The 20400-nt window shown below is 43.5% G+C and overlaps 1 protein-coding gene and 1 long non-coding RNA gene across 2 annotated transcripts; one reads left to right on the top strand and one right to left on the bottom strand.

Annotated features, from left to right (window-relative positions):
- Positions 1–10539: 10539 nt before the first annotated feature.
- Positions 10540–13912, bottom strand: LOC120699257. Its single transcript, XR_005685345.1, has 3 exons — positions 13457–13912; positions 12084–12163; positions 10540–10756 (listed from the first exon to the last, which is right to left on the bottom strand). It is a non-coding gene; the product is annotated as an uncharacterized LOC120699257 (long non-coding RNA).
- An 88-nt stretch (positions 13913–14000) lies between these two features.
- Positions 14001–18680, top strand: LOC120699256 (ultraviolet-B receptor UVR8-like). The gene is made up of 6 exons (XM_039983184.1): positions 14001–14382; positions 15189–15523; positions 15597–15946; positions 16033–16434; positions 16956–17334; positions 18103–18680. The coding sequence occupies exons 2-6, from the start codon at positions 15296–15298 to the stop codon at positions 18346–18348; spliced, it is 1605 nt and encodes a 534-aa protein (XP_039839118.1). The 5' UTR covers positions 14001–14382; positions 15189–15295; the 3' UTR covers positions 18349–18680.
- Positions 18681–20400: the final 1720 nt, after the last annotated feature.

Raw genomic sequence — 20400 nt, forward strand, 5'->3', positions numbered from 1 at the left:
TTATATAAACTAAGTATCATTAGATTCTTTATTAGTTATATTTTCATAGTACATCAATTTGATATCATAAATCTTTATATTTCTCTCTATAATTTTAGTCAAACTTGAAATTGCTTTGACTCTCCAAGATTCTTGGGATGTCTTATAATTTAGAACGGGGGGAGTAGTATATATGTTGTTTAAAGCAAATATCATGATAATGTTGATGGTCAGATACTTGGATGATCACTAACTTTGTAGTTTATGAGTTTTAATTTGTAAAATAGACTAAAAGAGCACCAGACTAGTAGAGCTAAAACAACATCAAGATAGAGGAGATACTGACAGTTAGGAAAACATTGCTGCAGAATCCAAATTTCAAAGTATCCAAACACAAGAAATTCAGATTGACAAGTTGTTGCCCCTAAAATAACAAAGAAACACTACTACAAAAAATATTAACCGAGGCGGGCAAAAAGCATTAACTGAGGCGTTCTACTGTCACGGTTAATCAGTCATTAACCGAGGCGGTTTTGCTGCACGCCTCGGTTAATTAAAAAAAAGCCCGGCAAGCCCATCCTAGGCCCGCCAAGCCCATCGCCGCCGTGCCACCCCCACCGCCGTCGCACCGCAGGCCCGCGCCCCCGCGGGCTCCGCCGCCGGCCGCTGCCTCCGCGTGCTCCTCGACCTCCACCGCCGCAGGCCCGCGCCCCCGCGGGCGGAGCGCCGCCGCCGCCACAGGTCCACGCTCCCGCCGCCGACCGCCACACCCGCGAGCTCCGCGACCGCCGCCGCCGCAGGCCGACACCCCTACGGGCTCCAAAACCGGCGGATCCGGCCGGAGCACAGGAGCACGCCGTGGATCTGGGAGGGAGGGAGGGAGGGAGGGACGGAGTAGAGAGAGAGGGAGGAGAGAGATGGTGGCTGCGAGAAAGAGGAAGGGATTGAAGTGTTTTAGGGTTTGCTGTTGGTTTTATATGTTGGAGGTTTTAGTGGGCTGATAATCTGATATGGGCTTGGCGTTTGGGCCTGATTTACCGAGGCGGTTGTATTGTAAAACAACTGTTTCGGTTAATTGATATTAACAGAGGCGGTTATTTAAAAAACGACCGCCCAGTTAATATATTTTGCGAGACAGTTTTCCATACCCGCCTCGGTTAATAAAAAGTAACCGCCTCAGTTAATCGAAGGCATTAATCGAGGTGGTTTTTTAATGTGCCTGCCTCCGAGATAATTTTAAAACGCATCGGTTAATAGAATTTTGTAGCAGTGAAAGAAATCTAAGGTTGGCACGGACAAGCGTAGGGACAGGCGGCTGCTCTTTCAGGGGCAGCCGGCAGTTTGTAGCTGGAAGCCTAGAACTGGAATTAATGCTCCTAAAGAGACTCATATACCTAAAACTAATGGGCCACCAAATTACCGGCCCAAAAGTTATCCACGTCTAAAGTGGTTTAAAACACTAGTCATCCACACGCTAATTGGACGACTAATCGCAGTTAGTTAGTCGATGATTAGTCGAATCACTAGATTCTAGTTGAGGTAATCTCGAGTTGGTCACCCTTATCGGTACACGCAGACCGATAAGCGCGATTAGTCACGACTAATCGTGATTATTCATGACTAATCGCGATTAGTCAGTCGGATGACTTAAAAACATTGGTTCCGGGTCCAACTGCTAGACGGCTAGCCGGCGGTGCAGGAGCCTTTGGTCCTAGTTCGTGTTACCACATGGGACCAAAGGTGCCATTTTGTCCCGGTTTTCTCACCTGGGACTAAAGGTTCCATAACGGTTCTGGCTGGGAAACTGGGATAACAAAAGGTTTCCAACTGGGATAAATCAAAGTATACGCATACTTTTTCCCACGGTTCAGGAATAGCCGCCATAGAGGACTACGTTTTATGAAAATGATATCATTCAAACCATATCTCAAATGTCAACTACTTAAGAGCAACTCCAGTAGGGCTGCTAAATTTGGGTGAGCTAATGCCCATTTAGAAGCCCACTTCTAAATTTTACTCACCCAAATATGGGCCTCCACTCTAGCAGACTGAGTAAATTGGGATTCTATTTTTTCAACTGACAAATGGGCCCCACCTGTCATTCTCCACTCCCCATCGCCATCACCGATTCGATCTCTCTCTCCTTCCTCCCCCGACGACTCTTCTTCCTCGCCTCCCCCACCAGCTCGTCCCACCTCACCTAGGGTTTCGACTCGCAGCTTGCCGCCGGTGCCATGGACGAAAAGTAAGTATGCCGTCAGCTCCGCCGCCTTCATCTCTCTCCCCCTAGGATTTCGTCGACTCGCCCTGATTCCTCTCCCCGATCCGCGTCCGCCCGCAGCTTCTTCAACGAGGACGACGAGGCGCTCATGGACCCCGATGTGCGGGACCCGTCCCCCGAGCCGCAGCCGAACGAAGACCTCGACGACGACCTGGGGGACGATTGGGCCCACGAGCGCTCCCGGACCCCCGCCCACGGCGACGACGGCGGGGTGAGGTCCTCCAAGCCCCGGAAGCACCCCCTCAAGAAGGGCGGCGGCGGCAGCAGCGTGCCCGGCGATGACGTGCTGGAGGACTTTGGGTTGGAGGACGCGGACGCGGACCCCGCGGCGGAGGCGAAGAAGAGGACGGGCTCGTCAGGCTATCCAAGCCAGGGAGCAGGAAGGGGGAGAACCCCGAGAAGGCCTCCATTGAGGGATTGGAAGGCCCACGAACCGGGATGAAGGAAATGAAAAAAAAGAAATTGGTGGGGCCCACAATTGGCAGTCCAAATAGAGGGCCACCAAATTGGGGGGTGGGGAGAGAAATTTGAAAGGCCTACCAACATGGCGGCTCATTTGGAAGGCCTGCTGGAGATCAATTTTTTGCACCCACCGAGCAAATATGTAGATGGCAGCCCATTTAGCAGCTCTACTGGAGTTGCTCTTAGATAAGCATGCTTTCATAAGGATTTTTGTTCACAAGCATTAAGGTGATAAGCATGGAATAAAATATATGCAAGCCAACCATAGGAAACATGTAGAGTAGGTGGATACACTGATTCATTTTGATTTTGATTTTAATGAGTCAGATTTAAAATTCATTCAAATTCATGAATCAAGAGAGTTGAGAGGTACAGGATGCACAAACCATCGCTCTTGAAGAAGATGGGGTCAAGGCAGTGGTTATTCGGCCAAACCATCGGGTGGCTGACTGTCTTTGGTGTCCTTGTCTTGTCCCTTGTCATATTTTTGCAGACGATGTTGTGCAATACATATGTGGGAGATCTCGAATATGTATGGCACTGATGGTCTCGAGAGATCTCCCCCACACTTGTGCTTGTACCTGGTGTTGTCTTAAAAAAAATGGTGGAAACGAAATAATGGCTCCGCTGGTTTATCAACCAGGGAGCCCTAAAATTTATTCAAACTAAATATTACTCTCACCATGAGACTTACTCTGGTGATCCTCGGGCGACCTCCCGGCAAGGCTTTGTTTAATGTCAAAGGCAGGACAATAACAGTAATTACCATGGCATTTTGTTGATGAGAACTCATTATTGTCACCATGTCAACTCCTCCCATTTTTTTTGAATTTTATATATAGGGCAAGATGCAGGAACTAACACCATTTACAAACTTAGATATGAATTAGCAAGAGAGAACTTACTCGGGGTGCTCACATACCTCCCCCACACTTGGAGTTTGCATTGTTGGGCAACAAAACTCAAGTGTGTGGAGTAAGTCTCCTTTTGTAATTGTTCCTCTGTCAAGACACATTGAGGCGTCATAATCGGTGTAGGTCTCATACTTGTAGGCATCACCTATCCATCATTCTTTTCAATCTCCACCTGAAATGGTTAGCGACAAAAAATACCCGAAGGAAAGATCCTAGAGCATGCTCTTGCTTTGATTGAAGGAAAATAAATGAAAATCCGGGCTATCTCCCAGCAGTGCTTTGTTTCTATGGTCATAAGCTCAACCATGGGAACTTCCCCTTTGCAGCTATGGTTGGTGATGTGTTCCCCTTTCATCACCAATTGTTGATGTGACATGAAGTTTTGGCTGCAAGGTTAGTCCCACAGAACATTCACGAAATCTGCAATGTTTGCGATAAACATATGCATTTTCACCCAGCCTTCTGAAACTTTTGCATGAGAGGACCTTAAGGCGGTTGTAGTCCTCATGTGTGCTGCTCGGGGCACAAAGCGTGCCTGACTCTCGAGAGGCATTAAATGAGCACGATTCTTGTGGTATTTCAAGGATGAAGCTTCCATGCTTATCTAAGGAATATTTTTCTTTGGACTTTAGAGTAGGTGCCTCATCAAATTCCATGGCCAATGGATTCTCCATCTCAAGATATCCACTGTGAGAATTCATAGTTGAATGTCGAACGTGGTTGAGAACAACTTTCTCGGGGTCAGAGGGAAGAAGCTCAACCTCAATCGGAGATCTAGGGAGTGTATCAAACTCGAATATATATATATATATATATATATATATATATATATATATATATATATATATATATATATATATATATATATATATATATATATGGGTTCGGTGGGTTCATCCTCCTCCTTGATGAATTCTTCAACATCTTTCTCAAGGAGGGATTCCGGTGAGTCAACAATGAGAATTCCCTTAACCTCTTCAATTGGTTCAAAATCAAGGGATGGTTCTGTCATGGATTTTTTGGCTCTAGCGATCTAGACAGAAATGGTTTCCTTCCCTAGATGGACATCGAGCTCTCTTTGAGTCAGAGCATCCGTGAGAAATTTCTCAATGGGATGCCCGATTAAGATGTTGAATTCTTGAACGTCGAACATATGAAAGTCAAGGATTATTTCGACATCCTCGTGTCTAATAGGCACGTTCTGCAAAGTCTTGTATGCTTCCAGGATTTCTCTAGAGGGAGACTGAAAGGTTATGTCGATTTGAACCAATGGCTCATCTCGCAAATGGAGAAATGCGCATTCGCTAGAGATTATGTTGGCTCCAACAGTGGGACTATAGAGGGTGTCTACATGGGTTCCATTTATGGTGCAAGGAAGGGTTGAAGGAGGAGAGCTGATCCGAAGTACTTCTGATGACAGCTTCATCTCTCTCAACCGCTTGCTGCTCATAATGGTTGCTGACTTCTTAACATTTTCCCTAAAGGAGGCAGCTTCCATGGGGTATGTGGAAGCAACGGGAACCGGTAGTTTCCTCTTGGGGACATAATTCGAGGTGTTTTCAAAATCTTCAATAGGATCATCTTCGAATTTGAAATGGAGTTCTAGAGTTCGAACTTCTTCTTTCTCCAAAACTCGTGGTTCAGGAGAGGGTTCTAGGGCCGAATATAAGGGTATGGATAGTGAACGATCGGGTTCAGCTGCCAAAATGTCCTCATGACTTGACTTACGCTATTCCTGAGAGGATGTAAACTCGGCTACGAAGGAAGCATTTTCGTTGATAATTTCTAAGACCTCCATGCCTTCGGCTAGAGTCTTGTGGGCGAAAGACCCTCCAGCGATCATGTCAAGGTAAGAGGCAGAATCCATGTCGATCCCCGAGTAAAAGTGTTCAAGCAACACATAATCGGGTAACGATAGGACAAGGCCGGATATTACTAAAAGTAAAAATCTAGCCCAAGCCGCACCTATAGATTTCTTCTCATTCTACTGAAAGCAGATGATATCCTTTCATAAAGCAATGAGCCGGGACTCGAGGAAAAACTTGAGACAAAACTCATTTCTAATTTCACCACAGTTTCTATTCATAATCGCTACGGCACGTGTGTACCATTGTCTAGCATCCTCTACAAGAGAAAAGGGAAATAACTTCCACCTAAGGGTATCACGTGACATGCCTGCGATGGCACAGCATGAACAAACTAGCTCAAACTCTCGCAGATGGTGGTATGGGTTTTCGCTGTCTAACCCAGAGAAGGAAAGCTCCCGAACCATAGCGATAAGTTCGGGACAGAGTTCATAGCCGGATGAAAGGATTAGGTGCTCAGAAAGCGGTGGCTCAAGGAACTCGCCGGTAGGAGCAGAAAAGTCTCGGATAGAATGCTGCTCTGTGGTAGCGGTGGTAAAGGTAGTAGAAATAAAATTATAATGATATGGAATAAATTCTGTAGGACAGAGACAGAGAAGCTCTTAAAGGACAACTTTCCCATAGGTAACGGGGGTAAAGGTAGAAGGAAAGAAAAGCAAAAGATACGAGGACGACTAGGTAAGAAGAGAGATACAATAACCGCTCCTTGGCAACGGCGCTAGAAAGCTTGTTGGGTATTTTAGTGTCACAAATAAATCCGCAAGCGCACGAATAACATTGTAGCTTTCACCTCAGAGTATTCCAAGGGTTATTGAATCCACAGGGAACGTGTGTGCACTCTCTTCAATTCTAGTCGGTCCAAGGACACACCAAGATAGGTAGAAGGGCAGAGAGGATTCCTAAGATAGTAATATAGCTGAGTTAAAGGTCGATCTCTCGGGCACAATACTCGCTTCGGGTATATGCGAACGTGGAGGATTATAAAGGACCAATAGGGCTGTCACCACCTACGGCCTACCTCTAACAAACCGTGGGATATAAGGCAAACGAAGGATAACCCTTAGCTAGACACCGTGCCTACGCTACTGATTACTATTGCAGTCTAACTACGCATGTCGACCCGTAGCAAACTACAGCACTCCGTACGAATACAGAGTAAGAGAACTGATCTCACTCAACTACAAGCACTACTAGCATATACTATACCAAGTATAAAACTAGAGATAGGAACCACGAATACTTACTAAACCCGAAGAATGTAGCAGCATCCGTAGAGGTACAAGTTGAGAGAAGAGTGCCAACACCCCGGCACTTCTCCCGAACTACGCTCTCACTCTCGTAGAGGTACAAAATGGAGAAGAGCACCAAAGACCGCCGCCCCTCCTAAGTACCTCTACCCTCTCCCTACTCTAAGACAACTCTAAACCAAGAGGGATTGAAGTGAGCACTTGATGGATGTATTCAATTTGAGCCCCTCCCCTCATATTTATAGAGGGGTGTCACGGCCGGCAAGGACATCTTCTGTAGCTAATCCTCCAAGAACCAACCTTGTGAGCAAATGGGGAGCTGCCACATCAAAGGAGGTAAGTCGGTTGTGGAGTGGGCTGGGCGACCGACCAGGTGGTTGGCCAGCGGCCCACTGCCACCAACCGCCCCTAATCTTCTTCTGGTGGGTTGTCCTAGCCTTCCTTTGGTCCAAACACTGAGTCATGGTATGTCCTATAAGCAGTTTTGCTTTGGTCTTTGGGCTTGTTTTGATCCAATAGAGCCTGAATCGTGTTCTCTGATTAGTCTACGACTTTTGCCATGAATTGCGGAGTGTGTTTCCTTACTCTTGATGTGCGTTTTCTATCTTATTTCACCTGCATACAAATATTTACCAACACTCGTAGAAATGGTAAATAATAGACTCCTACCACTATGTTGATATTTATATTTTATGTGTTTATGCAGGAATTGATGGTGTGTTGGTACTTTGTAATGTCACGAATAAAATCCGCAAACACACGGATACCGCTGTAGCTTTCACCCAGGAGTATTCCAGGGTATCGTATCCACTGAGGAACGTGAGTACACTATCTACGGGTTCAGGCTCATCCAAGGACACACACTGGTGTAGGAGGGATAAGACAGAGAGGACTTCCTAAGATTTAGAATCTATGCTTAGAAGAAGAGATAACTTCGCCTTATACTTCGAGCTACTAGTTTCCCCTGGCTTAAACAAGCCAGTTGCTCCGGTAATAATGCTCTATCCTATAACTGAACGTGGAGGGTTACTAGGGCTCGAACAGGGCTGTCACCACTAGCCGGCTACCTCTACAAACCATGAGAATATAAAACAACTGAGTGGTAAAGTCTAGCCTAAACACCACGTCTACGCTATTCCGTACTAATCCTAACCCTGGCCAAGATTACCCTTCTCTATCAGGATTTTAAGCTAGGATCAAATGCTACTCTAATCATACACTCAATTCAATAAAAGGCAGAAGAAATAACTTGCAACTAAACTCTAATTCTTAATAAGAAAGTCTCGAACACTTACAACTGAATAAGCATTCATCGAGGTACAAGCGGAGAAGAGTGCCGACAAACCCGGCACTTTCCCCGATTCCCCCTCACTCTCCTCCTAATCTTCTACACCCCTAGGCTGTCTAAAGCATCTAGGATGAAGATCTTCAAGCTCCAAAGGAAGAGAGGAAGAAGGTGAGGTGTGTGTTCCTATTCTCACCCCCTCCCCTACTATTTATAGGAGGGAGCCAAGGGGGTGTACGTCGTGTTGCAGCAGCCATGCCTCATCAAACCGCCTTCTATAGCCAATAGGGAAGTGACACGTGGAGGATTGAGGCGGTGGGGCCCACTGGGCCAGGCCGGCCGACCACCGACCTCTCCTTTGGCTTGGTGATTGACATGTGAACCCCCTCATGCAGGGATGAGTGCATGCCAAGTTTTCTCCTTGTGCATGGCTGCCATGTGGGCCTTTAATCCTCACGCTTGCGTTTGATTGGTCGAGAGGAGATCGCCTTGGATTGATGACGTTTCATGCGCATGGGCTACTTCTCCTCTTCTTGTGTGGCTGCCAAATTGGCCTTTTTGGCCTTTAGGCTTGTTTGTGCTTGGTCAGGAATTTGTGCCTTGGATAATATGCTAGTTCCATGCAGTTTTGGCTCAAATTCATCTACACATATTCTCAGATCAGCATCTGTGGAATTCGTCAAATAATCATCCTATGCTACCATTTATTCCTTCTGATGCTCGATTTTTGCACGATAGTTGATGGTCAAAATGGGTCAATATCGACTGTCAACACGGCGTAAAATTAATACTTAAGCGCTGTCAACAATTGCCTGCTAGTGCATGCTCAAGCTGGCTCATTGTACTGGCGAGCAAAAACATATAACGTCTGTGGACTGGAACATCTCATCTCTTCTCATCTCTTCCAGTGCTACAGCCGCGAGCGGTGGTTGGAGACGATTTCCCGTTCCCCATCAATTCACCGTCATCCTCGCCTCCAGCATCAGAGGAGGAGGGGGATTGGATGAATCGGCGGAGGATTTGTATACTCTCTTGTCTATTAGTACTAATTTGAACAAATTAGTTGTGCCAGCTTTCTTCATCATCGACATTCTCTCATCAAATCTTCGCCTCATATGTGGCTTTGGCGGCCTGATCCATCCGGGCGCTGACGCCGGGCTTTGACAAGGATGACGAGATCGACGAGTTCGAACCCTTCCCTACCTCGTCAGTGTTCGGTTTGGTACGTGTTCAATTTAGCATCGGCAAAGTGTTGTTGTGTTGTATTCTCGCCAAATCCGGTGAGTTCTTTTGTCCCTCCCTCATCTTCTTCGTCAACGGCACCACCGCCGATGCTATCTTCGGCGAGGATCTAGGAAGTTTGCTTACCACTTTCTTCAGGGTTCGGGGGAGTGGTTTACTTGCAACTGCTTGGGCAGTCTTTCACTTTCAATTGCTTGGTTGTTTGTTGTGTTGGGGTGGCCTGCTTGTGGCGACAGAACCCAAGTTCACCGGTGTCAAGATGGTCAGTGGTCATCCTCTGCTGCCAGGGTGTTCAGCATTTCTACGACATGTCGATGCTTTCGATGTGCTACTCGGTGAGACAATCAAAAACTTTGTTTCTTCATTGGGAAGGACTTCAGCTTCAAGCTGCATCCTCGACGCGTTCCTCTTCCAATCGTTGGTGCGGTAGAGATCCGTCGGGAGGCTGCTTTGGGCGCTGGCGACAAAAACGACTGAGACCCTTGCTTGGACTGCATTGTAATTTTCTTTTTTATCGAGGGTGCTTTTGCAAAAGTTGCAATGTAAACCTTATCTTCTAGATATCAAATGCAATCCCGGTTTCTAAAAAAAAGCAAAAATATATGCTTAGCTCGTAAAAAAAATGTATGGAGCCGAGCCGAGCCGAGCTAACAAGTTACCACCCTAGTTGGACATATTCCACTAGTAAAGATTTGAATAATACCGCCAATATAATGCAGTCCATTGTCATCTCACTTAATTACACAATCGCGTATTGCGCACACGGACACGGTTAGTGTAACTGCAGTAACACTGTCCAAGGGGCCAGGGCAATGACGTATTGACATCAGCAACAGCAAGGCACGAGGGCAGTGACAGGGGGCTTCTAATTCGGTCGACCGTAAATTCATTGTTAAGCGGTCGATTCTCCGACAGCATTTTCTTTCCGTTTTAGGGAAAAAGTTGTGCACGTAACTCTGGGGAACATTAATATGGCGAGGTGTGCCCACCACGTCCGCCTCCACCACCTTCCCACCGGCTAGAAATTAGATTTTCATTCTCTTTGAGATTTTCTTTAAGAAGCAACAACCCTTTCGGGACCGTGGGAAACAGGGGTATTTAAAGGGTGTGGGGTTGGAATAAAAGTAAGTTTTATTTTCTCTATAAAAATTAATAAATTATTTGTTTAAAAAATGTTGTTAAAAGGTAAACGTGCTAGAATTGTGGATTGTGCGGAACGAAAAAAGGACGATTTATGTTCTGGGAAAAAACTATACTGTCGAAATTTGTGGGAAAATAAACTATAGAAAAATAGAACCTGATCTGGGGAAAACATTTCCAGAGAAATTACTGTAGCACCAAAAAGTGATAATCATTGTATGTTTTTTTGTAGCTCCTGAGGATAGCAGAACCTTTGACAATGGAAAAAAAAAGGTTAACACAAATGTCGTAGAATTTTTCTTGTCCTGCATTTAAATGAAGAAATTTAATTCTTATGTGCCCTGAAAAAAAAGAAATACAAAAAAAACTTATTAGTTGAACAAAAATAATACATGGTAAATAAAATTAGTAGAAGATTTTCAATAGACAAGTTTTCGAATAATTCTTTCATGAAAAAATTCTAGGGAACTTATAATTTTTTCTTACTTTGCTTAGCATGAAAAACTTATGAAGTAAACTTTGTCAGAAAACTTAGTTTTCAAAACTTATACAACAAACCTATCAAGTTGAACTTTCTGAATTTCAAAAAAATATATTTCAGCCTAAAGTTTATTCAAAAAACTGTGTAGTTTATTCAAAAAACTGTGTAACAAATTTTCAAACAAACAATTCTACAAACAAGTATAGGTAACTTATATAAGACTTTTCTAAATAATTTTTTCCTATGGAACTTCCCTAGTAACTTTCCTATAAATAAAACAAGTAGCTAGAAAATTTTGTAAAAGAAAACTTTACAAAGAAAATTTTGTAAAAGAAAACTTTACAAAAATTTTGTAAAATATTTGTTTCTGGAAAACTTGGACGAAAATTATGTCATGAAAATATTAACGCATACAGCTTTCAAAAAAAAATTAAAAGAAATCTTTCTAGAAGAATTTTCTGGAAGAACTTTGATAAATAACTTAGCAACCAAACTTCTGTAAATCTTTCTAGAAATATTTTTAATGAAAGATTAATGAAATGAAACTTTTTCCATATAAAAATTTATTCCTTTAGAATTTTTCTTTACGTAGAAAACTTCTAAAAAAATTAAAAGAAATCTTTCTAGAAGAATTTCCTCGAAGAACTTTGATAAATAACTTACCAACCAAACTTTTGTTGATACCTTCTAATTAAATTTAGGTTGAAAATATTTGCTAGCAAATTTAACAAACTTTTGTAAATCTTTCTAGAAATATTTTAAATTAAAATTTTATGAAATGAAACTTTTTTTATGGAAAAACTTATTCCTTTAGATTTTTTTTGGAAACTTCCTGTAGGAAAACTTTTTCAACTAAAAAAACTTATGAAGGTCATTCAAACGTAGAACTTTTTTTTATCAAACTCTCTTAACAGTTTATTGACAAATTATGGTTTAAACTTCTTTATATGATTTCGTATAAACATTTTATCATATACATTTTGTGTATATTTATCTACATAACTTTTGTACCAAAACTTCATCAATAACTATGTTGTATAAACTTTTTTGGACCTTTTGTACATAAATTTTCTTAGGAGATGCTTCATCTGTATAACATTTCTAAGAAAAAAAAATATTATACAGTACATACTACTTGGTATAAAACCGAGCATCAAGACAACAACGGTAGTCAGTTGAGCACTTACTTGTGATATTTGATTTATAAACTGTCCAGAACTCTCCAGATTCATGTCCTCTTCCTATACTCCACATCCATGATGACTTGCTACAGAAATTGAAATAACAAAAGAAAATAGCCGAATTGAGTACCTGTATACAGAGGCACACCAAAAAGCTTTTCTTTACAGTATTTTTCCAATTGGAATGCATTTCTCTAAAAAGTCTGTTGATATGGCATAATGAAATGGTTCAGTGGCCCACAACGGATTGGTAACTATCCGCTACCTCCTTTTGCATTAGGTAGCTGTAGTTAACTAAATGTAAGGGAGTTTCAACTTAGTCAACAATGAGCCATAGAAATAATGTTCGATGGTGATGGCTCGATCATTAGTATGAATTTCAACCCAAGACGAGCATAAGTGGATTAAGAGCTAGAACTTGTCTCAATCAAAGCTCAAGTAGACTCAAGCCCAGCTTGTGAAAAGGTGAGTGCTACTCTTCCTCAGATAAATATGCCATAAAAACTGAACTGAAGATCGAGTAAGATTCAATCTACTTATGAAATTCAGCAACTACCCTTCCATACAATAACTCGTATAAAACATCTTGCAGAAAATCTGATAGAAAAAACAAGTGGAGCATTCAAAGGATTAATTCGAGAACAAACCACACAGTTCAATACAAAGAAATGCAGAAGCTTAACCAAGCTTGAATCAGAACAGAAGCGACCTAACTTGAGTAAGTAATGGGTCACGAGCACTTCTGACAACCTGAATCAACAGGTAATTAAACAAGCTTATTGCAAGTCTGAATCCCTGAAAATATTGGCATTCCAAAATGAGTTGGTTTAACTTCTCACAGTGTAATTAAATGAGTAATTGTAAAGGCTTGCCCCAACAAATGGTTTTGAGATCTCGGTTCCCTGTTGATGATGCTAGTGCCAGGTGCCAGGTTTGGAATTCAATTATTCCCTTAACATTACCAGAGATGGTATTGGTTACAAAAAAAAAAAGCTACTGGAAAGTTTAGTAATAGGCAACTGTTTGCCACAATAGCACAGAAATTTGTGCTAAATCTGAACCTATTTTATAACAAACATGAGGGGTAGTGATTAATGATGGGTTTGTAAAGCTCTGCAGGTAGCAGGCAAGCTAGCAGTCTAGTGCATTAGAGAGTTGCTGCCTGCAGTATGTTGGGAAGGGATTACTACCATAAAATAGCCAGCAATTTTGATCCGCAGGGTATGGCTGTTCCAATCGTAGCTGTAATTCTACTAATATTCATAACGGCGACATGCCAACTAGTTTCTTCCAATCAGCAGCCAACAAAGACCTTTCAGCTAGGCATCGTGAGAAGAGAAGATGTAGAAAGGGAAAAGAAGCAAGGTGCGTTGGCTCACCAGGGATTGCTTTCTGCGCTGCACTCAGACAGGTGCTCTCCTCCAAACTGCCGCCACTCATGTGGTTCTCCCTGGACGCCTCCTCTTTGGCAAGCAAGATCCGGCACTCCGCCAAGCGGATCTAGCGGCCCCGCTCGGAGGTCCTGCTCGCGCCGCTGCACTCCAACGGCTGCATCTCGCGGTCAGAGCTCAACGCCAACACCGCTGCCGCCGCCGCTCGCACCACCAAATCAGCAGCGGGCATCAGGCATGGTCGTCGAGCCACCTCCTCGATGGCGAGCGGCACAGGGATTGATGAGGCGGTGAGAGGGGCGAAAAATTGGAAAGGGAAAATGGGGAACGATTGAGAAAGAGAAGGAGAAGGAGCAGAGGGAGTCGCGCTCTGATGGGACCCACCATGTGCGCTGAGCAGTGCGGTCGAGTCGACCGTGAGTTCGGAAGGTTACGGTGGACTGTAGAATTAGCATTGGGGGCAGTGACACCATGTCGACACCTAGAGGCTAGAGGAACAGGTTCACCGGCGCGGGGCAGAGTGGGGTACGGTGGGGTGGCCGCAGCAATTTGCGCCCCCACGACGTCGCCTTTGCCCCCACGTTGCCTCCCTCCGACACCTCATCCCGGCAGCGACGAAAGCCGTACACAAAACAATACACGCGCAGCGCCTGCAGTTGCCCGTCCAAGCAGCAACCTCTCCCTCTTCCTCCCCCCATCATTATTGGGAGAGAAGTCGTGCCGTGCCAGTCGCTGCCGCCTCCTTCCCCTCCCTCCCTCCCTGTTTCTTGGCCAGATTCCCCCCTCTCTGGCGCTGGCGCCCGGAATCCCCGATTGGGTTCGTTGATTGACCTGACCGCCGATCGTGCCGCTACCGACCAGAGCCCGATTCTTGCCCTGACTCCTCCGCGGGCTGATTGATAGGGGATTTGGGGGTAAGGATTTCTCGGATGCTTTCTTGTTGTGTGCTGCGATATTATCTCTGTGGGTTCTTTGGCCTTTGGTCCGATGATCGGGGCCGATTACATTGACGATTACCCTGGCGATGTTTCGTGGTCGGGATTGGTGAATTGCGCTCAAAGATGGAGTTTTTTCGGTACCGATTTTCGTGAATCCTGACCAAATTTCGTGGATCCTGTTTGTCCGTCTAATCGGAGCCTTTCCTTTGCCGCTGGCAGTCAGTACTGGTATTTTTGCCACCGATGATGCGATAGGAATCTCGCTTGTGTGCAGCGCTGGTGAAGATATCGTTTCATAATTGTTGGATAGGATAAGAAAGGGAGGCTTTCGGGGGTGGAGTTGGGGGAATATGCTTTCTCTCTGAAGGTTTCCAGTGGCACTATCTTCCTCTTCAGGATCATGCTTCCCCTCTCCTGCAATCTACTTCGTGCAGAGTTCTTAGTTGAGTATAGATCCTGCTTGAGATTCTACCTGCGCCCTTAGCTTCGTTCTTCTTCTTGACCTTCAGTGTTTGATCTGCATCTCTGTCTGTCAAAGGATAGCCTCTGTCTGTGAGTTCCTTAGGAGATTGGATATGCTCTGTTTGGCTATGATTCTTAATTGTTGTGTGGATTGGTTGGATGGATTCTTTCTCATCCACTCATCTGGTTTGGCTGACTAATATAATAATGTCTTGTTTAATTGTGCTAGACAAAGGGTTGTTGATTAGCTTATTGCGAAAGTAACCCTCAATTATTGATTGTGGATGCATGTCATAGTATTAATGCTTTTCACATTGCAGGATGGTCCAGTGTCTTAGTCGACCATTGTGTAGAGGCCTGAATCCAAGATCATCACAAATTTGTTTGAGATAAAAGCATTGGGCAGTGCAAGTTCAAGCCGTGGCTGATGGATGCCACAACCAGCCGCGGAGCTTCCTCATCTCTCCCCCTCCACCTCATCGTGGATGACACTCTTGCTCTTGTTACTCCATTGCAGCAATCTTTTCAGCGATCGCAACGCCTTTGCTTTGGTGACTCTGCTCCAGGGGAGTTCCCATTGGCTGCAAACCCATCAATTGTCCTCCATGTCCTCACATCATGCAATCTGGACCCTGAGGACCTCGCCCACCTGGAGGCAAGTAATGTTTTGTACCTTTTCTCCATTGTAGAATTGATATTGCCACTGAGGGACCTTCTGTTTGCAATAGGCAACATGCACATTCTTCAGGAAGCCTGCCAATTTCCCTCCCGATTTTGATTTGTCAATGTCGGAGCTTGCAGCGTTGGATTTGTGTCAGAAAAGGGCTATCTTTAAGCCTATGACTGCACATGAAAGAGAACATTTTAAGCAACGCTGTGGTGGGAGTTGGAAGCTAGTTCTTAGATTTATAATGGCAGGTGAAGCATGTTGCCGGAGAGAAAAGTCCCAGGCAATTGCTGGGCCTGGTCACAGCATTGCTGTGACAGCAAGTGGTGCTGTGTATACTTTTGGGTCCAACAACTCTGGTCAGCTTGGCCATGGAAATTTAGAAGAGGAGTGGAGACCTCGTGTTGTCAGGTAACGTCCAGAATTTACAGTTTAATTTTAATCTTGATGCAAATGCCACTGAACAGAGGACTTAACGTCTGTTGCTGCTCCTGTAGATCATTGCAGGGGATTAGAATTATTCAAGCAGCAGCCGGAGCAGGACGGACAATGCTTGTCAGTGATGCTGGTAGGGTGTATGCATTCGGGAAGGACTCCTTTGGAGAAGTTGAATATGGAGGTCAAGGCTCCAGGGTTGTGACTACGCCACAGGTGGTAGAATCACTGAAGGACATATATGTTGTCCAGGCAGCTATTGGGAACTTCTTTACTGCTGTGTTGTCCCGGGAGGGGCGTGTATATACATTTTCATGGGGGAATGACACGAGACTTGGTCATCAGACAGAGCCAAATGATGTGCAACCACATCTTCTCACAGGGGCTCTTGAGAACATTCCGGTTGTGCAGATTGCTGCAGGCTATTGCTATCTCCTTGCTCTAGCATGCCAACCTACTGGCATGTAAGATCCTTCACCCAATCACGCAAACATAATCAACTTTTTGATGTTTGACTTCTAATATCTTTTTCTATAAATAAAGGAAAAACTCAGTCTGCATTGCTTCACAACCTGTTTAGTTTACCGTGCTGAAACTAATAGGTGAATCAAGGTCATCAAACTGCATTCGTATGTCAAAGAAAACTTTAGCATGAAAGAGATAGAAATGCTATGTTCTGTTTACAAGCCGCGTGTATACTAATAGGATACCCACCATGTTTAGAACAAGCTTCTTGAAGGGTCTGCTAAGCTAGTCAATAATTTATTTCTCTGTTATTCTAATGCATCTATTATTCATCATCTTGATATACTTCATTGAGTCCTTGTTTAGATTTCATATGATAAGTGTGGATAATAGATTTCCTCATGAACTTTCTCGATATGACAATACTTGAACACAAATTTATACTTCTCTTAATAACGGTGTTTCATAGTTATGACCAACAAGAGAATGTCCTAACACTGGAACCTCCATAATTTTGCAGGTCAGTTTATTCTGTTGGTTGTGGGTTAGGAGGGAAGCTTGGCCATGGTTCACGAACTGATGAGAAATATCCTAAGTTAATAGAGCAATTCCGAAATTTAAACATACAGCCAGTGGTAGTTGCTGCTGGAGCATGGCATGCTGCAGTTGTAGGCAAGGATGGACGTGTTTGCACCTGGGGATGGGGGCGTTATGGTTGCTTGGGTCATGGTAATGAGGAATGTGAATCTGTTCCCAAGGTAGTAGAGGCTTTAAGCGGTGTGAAGGCTATTCATGTAGCAACCGGGGATTACACAACATTTGTAGTATCAGATAAAGGTGATGTTTACTCGTTTGGATGCGGTGAATCGTCAAGTCTTGGTCACAACACTATAACTGAGGTTAGACACCCTACTTTGTTATGCCCTTTTATGTTTTTAACAAGAACATGTGCAACTTGATTTCAGTTTGTCATGTATATTAGAAAGGCATACTGATGTCATGTACAATCATTTTAATTGCATATATCTGCCACTGCAACACCAGTAAATACCACAGATAGTCACAGTTTTCAAGTTGTTATATTATTGAGGTTCTTTTTACTTAAGTTATCTGTAATGAATTCTTTGTTTGATGCATTAACATCTGTATTGCTGGACAAACTCTTTTTTTATTGCTATCTGGGTTCAGGAAAAACTGTCATTTCTGTCTTTCATCCAATGGAAGTAAATATGGTTTGATAACCAGCTGCTGAATTCATTTTAAGTGGAGATACGAAAACCATTTTACGTAAGAACAAAATAGACATGAAACCTCCCCAGAAAAGATTTGGAGTTCATGTTCTTATTGTCTAGAGATAAATAAAAAATTGGAATTCGCAACACTGATTGGAAATTTTCCTTAATTCGTTTCGTGCTTCAACCTTGAATTATTGAAGGAGATGCAATTCCCCATAGGTCATTTCCTCGTTTTGGAATTTTTATTACATGCTGCTCAAACAGAAAATGACTTTCTAGAGAAGAATAGTTCTCACTAGGTACCCATTTATCTGTAAAATCATATTCCTTCATGCCTTGTAACTTCTTAGTTCCCTTCTCTTCCATTTAAAAAACACCATCTCTTTTTCATACTATGTCTGCTTTTTATTCTGAATGTAATGTTATTTCCAGGGTAACAACAGGCATACTAACGTACTTAGCCCTGAGTTGGTGACTTCTTTGAAAAGAGTTAACGAAAGGATGGTTCAAATCAGCCTTACGAACTCCATATACTGGAATGCACATACATTTGCACTCACAGATTCAGGGAAACTATATGCCTTCGGCGCAGGGGACAAAGGGCAGCTAGGTACCGAACTTGTTGCACAGCAAAGTGAGAGGGGGACCCCAGAGCGGGTAGAAATTGACCTCAATTAGCTCCAACTACAATTACCCCCTTCACCGCAAATATGCTCATCTAACCATCATGGTCTAATCTGTTGGTTTGGCTTAGCTTGCCCCTGCATATGTGCATGCAGTGTCAACCTGCAGGTCACCTGATCATTGTGAAAATAGTTACCAGCAAGGCAAACAACCTGTTGTTCATAAGATTGGTTCTCTTTAGCAAACTTGTGTCGATAGTCATGTAAATATAACAGTCAGGTCTCATTGCCAGTCCCATCCAAACGTAAGTGGGTGGCCTGTGATTGATGATTTAACATGTTGTGAATATTTCATCTTTGATTCACATGAAGATTTCCATGCTCTTACTCACAGTTGTAGTTCTTGTTCTATCTTGCCTGTGGAAATGACGTGTGTACACATGTTACTGTCAGTTAAATTAAATTTGGATGCCCTTTGGTTTTGATGCGCGATCAGGTAACTTTATTGGACGGGTATCTCCTTGAGACTTCAACCGAAGGAAACCCAAACTTGCAGCCTTCTACTGCCGATAGGGAATATATAAGGTGCAAACCAAACTCTATGTGCAAACCGTGCAAACTTGAATCTGGGCCACCGGATTAACATCCAAGGGGCATGGGGGATTGAATAATTTTACAATTAACCACCCGTCCTTGGATTGGGTAATCACACTTTTACAAATCTCTCCTCCCAGCCCCTGCGCGCCTCTCCTTGAATGTTGATCCGATGGCCCAGATTAAAGTTTGGATAGTTTGTACGGAGAGGTTGGTTGTTGGTCTGTTGGAACATAATAACACATACACTCAATGTGTCCCATGTGTTTAAATCATGTACAAGGACATAAGTGCAACAACTTAGTCCTTCCATGTTTGGATGCCATAGTTTTAAAATAAGAGTAAAATACATCGGAGGTCCACCAACTTATAAAGGTGTGTCACTTAGATCCACGAACTCCAAAAGTGCATTTTAGATTCATCAACTTGTAATTTATGTCACTTAGGTCCATAAACTTTGAAAATATATGTTCATAAACTCTAAAAGTGCACTTTTTGATCAAATATGTATTTTGTGTCACTCAGGTCCATAAACTCTAAAATTGTATTTTTAGATCATAAACTTCAAAGCAGTCGTGTGGCCACAGACACGCCCACAAAGACTGCCCTGATATCACTGTCCATGAATATCTTTCAACCACTCACCGAGAACCACTCTAGATTGACTAAGTCTAACATCATTACCAGATTTTTTACCACAACACCTGGCGCCACCATATCTAGCTACCGATGCCACGGAGGATATAATATCTCCTATCACGGTACACATGTTGATTCTCTCCATGACATCCTTCACCTTTTCCAAGCCATCACCCCCTCCTCTCCATCCATATTACGGGGTCATATCTAGATCTAAGCTCTAGAACTCTCCAATGGTAGTAAGTAAGCTCCTATTTAAATCCTAATACATGTAAATAATCTCCAAAACAAGTCTTTGCATCCCTCCTTTTTGAGCTTAAAGTTCACCCTTCTGGCGAAACTGCAGCAACGTGTGGGCACAATGTAGATTCATGTTGGTGTGATATCAGTGCATGAAAGCTAGGTGGAGGGGTATGGACCTACACAAATTACAAGTTTATGGACATAAAAATGGACTTTTAGTTGTAAAGAAAAAGGAAAACTCAAACGAATCCCTTACGCAACGAGAACGGGCAGAGAACTAGGAGGAAGGCAGTGGTCCCCAACTCAACCTGCTAGTGGTTGGCAAACCGAACCATAACCTACCAGACCATTTCAATAATATATATTATAGCACTCCAGACCACCCCAGCCTGCTATCTTTCAAAACCATATTAAACCAAATTGCATGCACCATCTCAACCAAATTGAACCAGCCCACCTTTCCAACATACCGTTTCAAACTTCCATCCCTGTACGTCCGTACAGTAACAATTATGGCAGCAACCAAGTTAGAAGCTACCCAGTTCAATGGTTCCAGACTTGAAGTATAATCAATTCATCAATTATGCCAGGCATAATTCAAATAAATTTATACATAGGTACAGCAACAACC

Source organism: Panicum virgatum, chromosome 3K, assembly GCF_016808335.1.
Source record: "Panicum virgatum strain AP13 chromosome 3K, P.virgatum_v5, whole genome shotgun sequence".
Taxonomy (NCBI): Eukaryota; Viridiplantae; Streptophyta; class Magnoliopsida; order Poales; family Poaceae; genus Panicum; species Panicum virgatum.

What these genes read in the sequence shown, in the direction of transcription:
- LOC120699256 (XM_039983184.1), top strand. Translation starts at nt 15,296, where the DNA reads ATGGATGCCACAACCAGCCGCGGAGCTTCCTCATCTCTCCCCCTCCAC. An exon ending in AGGACCTCGCCCACCTGGAG is followed by an intron (nt 15,524 to 15,596) that starts GCAAGTAATGTT and finishes TGTTTGCAATAG; the next exon opens with GCAACATGCACATTCTTCAG. An exon ending in GTCACAACACTATAACTGAG is followed by an intron (nt 17,335 to 18,102) that starts GTTAGACACCCT and finishes TGTTATTTCCAG; the next exon opens with GGTAACAACAGGCATACTAA.